The sequence below is a fragment of the Anopheles coustani genome, chromosome 2 (genome assembly GCF_943734705.1).
Source record: "Anopheles coustani chromosome 2, idAnoCousDA_361_x.2, whole genome shotgun sequence".
Classification (NCBI taxonomy): domain Eukaryota; kingdom Metazoa; phylum Arthropoda; class Insecta; order Diptera; family Culicidae; genus Anopheles; species Anopheles coustani.
This window is the reverse complement of record NC_071289.1, coordinates 75,070,116-75,079,087: the sequence shown is the minus strand read 5'-3', so window position 1 is coordinate 75,079,087 and position 8,972 is coordinate 75,070,116. Positions and strand designations below refer to the sequence as shown.

The window sequence follows — 8,972 nt, the reverse complement described above, 5'->3', positions numbered from 1 at the left end:
TCCCAACTGGATATCGATTTTCCCAACACTAATTTTAGTGTTTTCTCGACGTCATCAAGGTTACTTGAAGCAAGCTGCTTCGTTCCAAACCCAGATTTGTTGCGAGGAACAAGGAATCGACGAAGAAGGATCGATGAAGATCGATCCTACAAGACTTTCTTTCGTACCTAATCAATGAAAGCGTAAAATGTCAGACTATCGTATATTTGTTTTGATGACCGAGCCAGCGGTTGTGAGATCAGCTGTTTTTGGGACATCATTCAAGTTTTGTTCCAGTAGTGCTTCAACAGAAAGTGAACCAAGTGGTTGTGCGCGAAGCCGAGTCTTATTTAGCAACGTTCAGAACTGGTGTTTGTGACTTAGGTTGGAAATGCCCATAAAAGTGCCACAGAATGGAAAACTTTAACGAGTATTGGGAGTTGTTCGTTGATAAGAAAGATTCGATTGCCAAAGTAGGTGTAGCCCGTAGTGATGAGCTGATAAGTTTCCCCTCTCGGCCTAGGTCGGATGACTAATGCGTCGGCTTTATTTGTTCTATTTACTTTTCTACGCATTATCAGGAGATTATAGCCTACTACAAAACGCTGGATGATCGTGAGGATGGAACAGAATTGTCGGAACAATGTTGCGCTTTTTTTGCAAAGAATATTCTAGTGAATCCTTACCCAACGTGCCAACTGCTAAAGCTTTTAGCCATGTCAAAGATCCCGGGGAAAAATAACACCATCTACGAAATAGCCACATCCGCTGCCCTCAAAGCTTTTGCAGATGATCAACGTGCCGTCGATCCCAGCAAATGTTATAGCATTCTGGCTAACTGCCTCATATCAGTGAAAGCAATCAGCAGCCTGAAGCCACAAATGATTCACGCCTTGGAGTTTAAGCAGATTGACCTAGAATGGCTAATGTTGGCACTGTTTGCAAGGAAAAGTCTCAAACTGTTGATCAATCTACTTCCCGAGCTATCTGCCCCATTGAAACAGCAATGGACGTGTGATGCCTTAGAGAAAAAGCAACACTTTGTCAGCTCTTTCTTAGACTCCAAACAAATCTATGTGCATCACGCAAATTACATTCGTTTCATGCAACAGGTGGTTCTAGCAAACACCGCTGAAGGATCGTTTTCATCACTGTCCCTAGACATTCGGCCGATGCACGATCAGATCAAGGGTCGGTCTTATCTAACGGCGTACTTGCTAGAGTTGCAACGATGCTATTTGCTGCAGGATGCTCTCCATAGCGTTGATAAAGCCTTATTACCCTCCTGGGACTTTTCTCAGCATTCCACCGTGATCGAAATTCTTGCCAGGACGAAAATGAATCTGTCCGGTTGCGATTTTTCTACCATTTTCGAATTGATGGGTAAAAATCATTCGTTAATTGAACAAATCGCAGTGTCGTTGGGCGAGAAGATACCGATGGAATGTTCCGAGACAATGCAACTGATTCAAATACAGACTCTAATGGTATTGTTCAAGGCGATAGAAAGCTCTTTTGGCTCCGAAGGGAACGAAAACATCTCATCAAGTAATCTCGATGCGCAGTTGAAGTCGCTTCTAAAGGAGACGGACCTGCAAACGTTCGTGCTAGCAATCGAATCGATCGTAACGATGCTATTTGTCCGTTCGGAATGTCTTATCTCGGACGGAGGGCCGACAGCAACGGAAGGAAAATATTTCCTCTGCAGCCTCCCCCTGCTAGGGATCGTGGCGACGTGCATCAAAGCAACCATGATCACTAGGAAACACTCCGCCGCCTACCTCGAGGCAAGCGAACACTGGAAGCATCGGTTTCAAACCGTTCTGGATCATGTCATCGACGTTTGTTGGCGCTTATCGCTGTTTGACGCCGATGCTTCACTGGCGCAGGAAAACGCACCGCCAGCCACCGGTCAGCTTGACAAAAACCCGGCTCGTCATGCGGTACAGCTTACCGACTTGCTATCGGTTCCGATGATGCAGCCGATAGAAAATTACTGGGAGCCGTCGAAATCATCATCAACGGACAGGGGTAGCTTGTTTCGTAGCGTGGAATCAATCAATGGGACCGACGGCAGCAGCGCTGCCCATCGACAGCGATTTGGACGATATGGGACACTGCCGAGGCAGAAACCGGCTCGCCGTCACACCCGATACCCGTTGACGGCAACGGGCTCGAGCAATTCCGGTGGAAGCAACAAAGACCTGCGGCGGCAAACGTCCGAGTCGATACCCTACGCAGTCGATGGTGACGGAGAGGCGCATCATTCCGAGGCCAAAAGTGCTGCAAGTAACAGGAAAGCATTTACCAAGCTTTTTGCCTCCCCCGAAACGCTAGCCATCGTATGCCTTACGAATGATAAACTCGACTCCGCCAAGCAAATCATCGATAACCACAATCTGCATGAACTACCGGTGGGCAGACTGGTGCAGCGGATTGAACAGATGCAATCTCTGAGCAGTAATCTCGCCGCGTTGGTGCAGAAGCATGAGCGCCGGGAACAGGAATCGAAGCAGGCCACCGAAGGTAGAAGCGACACGCTGCTGGACGACATCCGGTCGAAAACGGCCTTTGGATTCGAGATTTCGAAGGTACTGAGTACGGTCGAAACGTTCCTCAAGTCGCAGTCCGCTGGAGTCGAGGAACCGGAAACGCTGCCGGACGATGGCATGGGGGTGCTCGCGCCGATGGATCGCTTCGTCGGGCGGTACCCTTTTCTGGGCGTGCACACGGGCAAAAATCTACATCTCAGCCAAATCGTGGACACCGTGCTCGGGCTGCCCTTCCGGTACGAGCTGAATTTGGCGATCTACAATTTCCTGCTGAAAAATGCCAAACCATCCGCCGGCGTACCATCGCTCGCCATGTCCACCAGCATGAGCGGAACGGGAGTGGGGGAAATGTCCCCATTGGTGGGTAATTTTGTCACCTTCTTCGGCTCACTAATCGATACTCTGCAGATCGCACAGAGAACCACCCGAGGCCCCGGGGGCACGGGCTCGGCCGATTTTAGTCTCACCGTTGGTCACTTTTTGTCCCGCGAAATTTGCCCACTGGATGCGGTGGAAAATGGTGTTGTGCTGAAGCGCCGTGCTCGATTTTACAGCATGTCCGAGCGGGGAGAAGAACTGAAGCGGGCGGGATCTATCGACCGACAGCTTGGGCTGCTTACAGGCGCCAGCGGATCGCCATCGTTGGGCCGCACGAAGCAGTTCCTGGGACATCTGGTGGACTTGGTCGATACGTTGGAGATACCTTCAACCGAGGGCGATGGTAGACAGGTTAACGAGCTCATCAAGATGGACCTGCCGGGAATCCTGCTGGATGGTTTGTTTGGGCGCAAAATGTCACTCCGGACGCTCGATGCGATGGCTTCGAAGCTGGGCGTCCATCTGGTACAAATCATCGGACAGAAAATACTCCGTACAACTGGTGAACCAGCGGATGAAACCAACCACACAAACGTGGACGGTCTGTGGGACTTTATTGCGAGTAAAAGTGACCTTTTGTTGCGTTTATGTCAAACCCAGCGTGACGAATTCGCCCCGCCGGAAGCAGACATTTCGCATTCACTAATTCGGCAGTATAAGAACCTTCGTAATGCAACTCCCTCCGAGGGATCACTTCCACTCATTCGCTGCAATCGAGCAGAAGGACAAAGTGGTGACAAAGACGAATCTCAACACCTCTTCCCCCTTGAGGCTGCCTGTGCCTGTTGTCCCTTGAAGACGGGAAAATGTGACGATTCTCCCGTCCGACCGACATCTCTCAGGTCGTGTTCGGATGGTAAGGATATGGAAAGAATAGCTCACGAGTTGTTGGCCAACGTTGACCGCTTTGCCAATGCGAGCGAGTGGATCAGCGCATCGGAACATCTCTTGACGGCGATACGCGGGACAATATCCGCCCCGGTGCGTGCCCAGCTCCACGCGAAAGCGAACCAGCTTCGAACATACCTGCAGATCGGGAACATCCTCCAGGCGCAGCTTCCTCCGGCGATGGAAGGCGACGGTGGCTGGCGCGGCGTTCGAAGCTTTTCCGAGAGCAACAAGAGTGTCATCCTACAGCAGCTCATCGAAGGGGGCGAGTATCGGGTGTGCAGCGAGTGGATCAAGCTGCATCCGATCGAGGCGGAGCGCGAGCTGGAGATGTTCATGTACGCCGTGCACCGGGTGACGGCCGCTTCACCGACACCGGAGGCCGTACTCATGCGTGGCAGCGAGACTCCGGCGGGACTACTGTTTGCCATCATCGAGACGATGCCGGTGGAGGCGGTGGTTAAGCTGTATGAAACGATGATGCTCAACATTCGGAGCGTGCCGGTCGTGAGCTACATGCTCGAGTATTTGCAGCGCCACGGAGCCCGGAAGCCGTTGTACCAGAAGTACGCCATCACGCTGCGCATTTTCGAGTATCTCGCGCGCGATGAATACGACGGGCTGTGGAACCTGGCCAGTCGCCCGCTGCTCATCATCGAACAGTGTCTCATGAATTCCCGTCTCGAACTGCTCGGTGCGGTGATGCGGTCCGTTAGGCCACTGCTGGTGGAGGAACTATGTCGGCCGTGCTACGAGCACCGGGAGTACATTCGCGATCTGCACGAACAGTTGCCCTCCGGGACGGCTCCGGTCGGTGCCACTCGTTTGAACCCGGTCCATGACGGGCTGTTCATCGGGCACGAGTGTGTGGACTGCCTGTTTCGAGTGTACGCAGGGAAGGCGCTCGAGTACAAGGTGTTCGCCGAGTCGCCGCTCCCGGCCGGGCTGGAGGATGACGAGGCAGGCCATGGGTGCCGGTTGAGTCGCGTATCGAGCTACGATTCGCTCAGCGAGATCGCCCGTCCGTTCGTGATACCGAAGGAAATTCCACCGCGCGACCGTTGGGTGAAGGACGAGGACGCACTGCACTGCATGTGCTGCCGGCGAACGTTTTCGATGCTGAACCGGCGTCACCACTGTCGACGTTGTGGCCGCGTCGTGTGCCATTCGTGCTCGAAGCGCAAGGAGCGCCTGTCGTCCGAATTGTATGAGGACGTTGCGGTGCGCGTTTGTGACGACTGCTGGCAGCACCTGGACAAGGAGCGGAACGAAGGGTGCGCCGGGGGGTCCACGGTGGGCGGACGACAGGTGGGAAGTGGGCCTCATTCACTTACCGGCAGCCCCGATGGTAGCGGCCAGTTCGAGTGGCAGCTGACGGGTAACGAGCGCTACGACAACGTGATTCGCGATGAGTACAGCTACGAGTATGCGCCCTCCACCGGCCAGTGTCTGGCCATCTGCAGCCTGCACACGGCGAACGAGGAGATCGGTGCCTTCCTGCTGTACCACTGCGCCAAGCTGGAGGCGCTGCTGCGACCGCTGCATCCCGGGTTTCCCAATCCCGAGGTCGACTACGCGCTGGTGGCTCGCATGCTGCTCAACCTGACGCTAGGCGTGAAGGTGCGTGGCGGTGGTGCCGAGGTGGAGAAGATGAAGGAGCACGCCGAGATCATCCTCTCGATCGTGCACGACAACTGCGAGTCGCTGCTGTTGCACACGGCCCCGCTGGGCAACCATCACGGCAGCTTGAGGAAGCTGCGGGACGCACTGGTGAAGGCTGAAAAGTGGACGCTTGCCCTGGAGCTGTCGCTCAAATGTGGCTTCTCGCTGAACGGCGTGATGGCCGCCTGGGGCATGACATGCCTGCGGGCTGGCTGTTACGAGACGGCCCGGGAAAAGTTCTCCCACTGCCTGCCCCGCGTCGCCAGCGATGCGGAGTGTGAAGCCGTCCTTCGGATGATCGAAACTCCGCCCGGGATGGCCAAGACGGTGTCGTCGTCGTCGTCGTCGTCGTCGTCGGACGTGGCGATCGTGAAGCGTCCAGCACGCTGTCCGCCGCTGCTGAACGAAGTTCTCTATGCACTCTCGTGTACGGCTCGCCTCGAAGCACCTTCCCAGCGGGTGATGGCCAGGGTACGGGCAGCTAAGCAGCAGTCAACCGGCTCCCCGGCAACACACGAACCAGCGTTAAACATCCTCAGCACGCTCGCGAATCTGCGTCACATCTGTCAGGGCGAGTTCCGGGAGGTGGATGGTGTGATGGAGGAGCAACACACCTCGCTCATGGACAGCCGGCTGTTCGAAGAATCGATGCACTATCTGCTCGCGTACGGCTCACACCAGAGCGTGGTGGCGTTCCTGATGCGCCACCAGCAGACGGAGGTGGCCGCCTTGCGCTACATCTTGTGCCAGCGCGTCGAGCCGGACGTGTTCCTGCAGGCGGTACTGCTGCCATACCTTCAGCGCGGTGCCCTCGAGACGATCGTGCAGCGGCTTACCGATCTCGACGAAACGCTGCTCCAGTGGCGCGACTACATTCGCTACACTTGCCGCTACCTCGAGACGAACGACATGCTCAACAGCCTGTACAACCTGCAGCTACTGCTGAAGGACCCGATCCGGGCCAGCATGACCTGCGTGCGCTTCTACATTGCCGGCTGCCGCACGTTTACCGAGCTGCACGCGTCCGAGCATCATCTCAAGACGAGCATTACGCATTTGCAGGTAGGTGGCTTAATTTAAGTAATGAGTTTAGTTTCAACCATTCGTCCGGTCCAAATACACTTAAAGCTGACAAACAAGCACCTAAAACACACACACACATAAGGTCGGAAAATTGAGAATGTCACGAACCAAAACGGTTACTTTGATTAGTAACACTTCCTAAATTGCGAACGCTCTGGGAGTTGGGACAAGGTCGACTAAATTTCCTACTTATTTGACTGCCATTGCTATTTTTATATTATTTTCGGTTGTGTCCTTAACATTTTCCGAGTAGCTTTAGTTAATTGAAAATTGCAACCGAAGAAAATTACTAATCGACCTTTTCTTACTGCAAACAGAACGAGCTGGAGCTGTGTAACTGGCAGGAGGTTCGGCTAAACAGTACCGGTTCGGTCGTGGAAACCCATCGATCGCTGCTGATGAAGCTGGATCCGAAGGAGCTCAACAACCACATCAATACCATACTGCTGCAGCTGGAGGTGACCAAGTTTCTGGCCAAGTGCGAAGCAAAGGGACGCCCAACGGTGACCGTGCTACCGAAGGTAGGTTCGGGATTTGTAAGTTGGTGGGACTTTAAGAAGTTAGATTATCGATTGATACTTTCGTCTCCCTTGTGGAGCCCTTTAAAAACTCCTTTAGAAAAGTTGAACCCTTTTAAAATTAAGTTTACTGAAAGTTACCTTTTTCCGTAGAGTGGGTTTATTTAATTTGCTGAATGTCCTCCCTACTCCAACGCTACGGTAGTTTGTTGCATTGGCTTACTTTGATTTGTATCTAAGATGGTTGTTTGTTGAACCCAGATTAAACGGAAGAAACCTACACAATCTAGAGCGTTTATTTTGGATTCGGTGTATCTCTGCTTTGTTCGGAAATAAATGGTCACGAATGAAATTGGCTTACTCAGCAAGCGCTGCTAGCCCTGGCTTCGGGCGTGGCGGGCGTTCTAAAGATAACCTTAACTTCTCGGACTGGTTTTACTTTGGGCAACACGTCACGTGCATGATTTTATCAAAGTAAACAATTTAAGCGAGAGTGTTTTTGTTTATCTTACATCAAGACCTTGAAAGCCTTGTTCCGCTTGCTTATGTTCGTCTCTGGTTAAATTTTTGGGATTGTTTATAAATTCGTTGACTAGCTCGTTCCGCTTTTCCGTTGGGCCAATCGTGTTGGAATGGGTGGTTTTCTTTTTACTTTGATCTTACTGAAAATGAAATTGCTTTTAGCGCCATGAAACGCGTGTTGTTGAACAAGATAGCAATTGAAAAATTAACCCTACTTCCAACGAGTATTTTTTATGGTCTGTCTAATTCAGTTTTTATTGATAATTCTGCGATTTTCCAGATTTTCCGCGACACAACACAACTGCCAACACTGTTCGGCTCTAGTCAGGAGAAACTCCAGCTTGCCATCCTCACCCTAGTTTGCGGACAGAATGTGGAGGAAGCATTCGGCCTGTCCTACAGGTAATTATTATGTGTACAAAGAAGCTATCGAAATGTGGCCCGATGTTTCTCATTTCAAAGATGTGTATGACTCTTGTTTGTGCCATTTGCCATGTATTCTCTTTGCCATTTTCAATTTATCTTCTTTCTATTGCAACAGAATCGTACAGGACTACAACCTGGACGTGCAGAGAGTGTACGCGCTGACAGCCAAGTATTTTATCAACCACGCCAAAATCGAGGACGTCGGCAAGCTGCTTGACGCGATAGTAGGCAACAACGGGGTAGGCACGGCGACCGACTCGGTGGTGTCGGCGGTATGTGACGAAATCGTGCGCGTTTCGGTGGACTTGGCCATCGATCGGCACGGTGCCGGCGTCGACACAAAGGTTGCCCTCGAGGCGCTCATCAGCCGGGCGAGGTCGGTGGGGGTGCGCATCCACTGCTACATCGTTTCCGGGCAGCTGAAGACGGCGTACTTGCTAGCGAATCGGCACCATCGGATCAGCGACATCCGTAAGGTTCTACGGCAGGCGGAACTGCTCGGTCAGACCCACGTGAAGCGTTTGTGCGAAGTGCGGCTGAATCACCAGGAGGGAGGGACGACGGGAAGCCCGGCAGGAGAGGTCACACCGGGCGAAACGGAGCGGTAACGCTTCCAAGCTTGAGTACTCGATTTTTTTCTGAGCTTTATAAAGTGATATATTGTATAACGATTTAAAGACAAAATGTACCGTAATAAAAAAAAGAACAAAGCGTGTGTTTCAAAAAATCTGCTTGTTTCTTTCGAAACACAATACATGTTGAGTTAATAATTCAGTATTCAGTAGTAGCATAAGCCGACTGATACTCACTGTGCAAACATTTTATTTTGAAATCAAGCTTAAATTGACGAAATCAAACATAAGTTAAAATGCCAAAGATCTGCACAGACCATGAAACTAAAAGGAAATCAAAGGTACAGGTTGGTACAACATTTAATTTCAACATTTTAAATCCAGCTCCCTTC

At 51.9% G+C, this 8,972-nt stretch overlaps 1 protein-coding gene across 1 annotated transcript; it reads left to right on the top strand.

The window, feature by feature from the left end:
- The first annotated feature begins 392 nt into the window (after nt 1-392).
- Nucleotides 393-8,697, top strand: LOC131263081 (zinc finger FYVE domain-containing protein 26 homolog). Its single transcript, XM_058265227.1, has 5 exons — nt 393-452; nt 561-6,521; nt 6,860-7,063; nt 7,863-7,984; nt 8,124-8,697. The coding sequence occupies exons 1-5, from the start codon at nt 393-395 to the stop codon at nt 8,614-8,616; spliced, it is 6,840 nt and encodes a 2,279-aa protein (XP_058121210.1). The 3' UTR covers nt 8,617-8,697.
- The last annotated feature ends 275 nt before the right edge of the window (nt 8,698-8,972 follow it).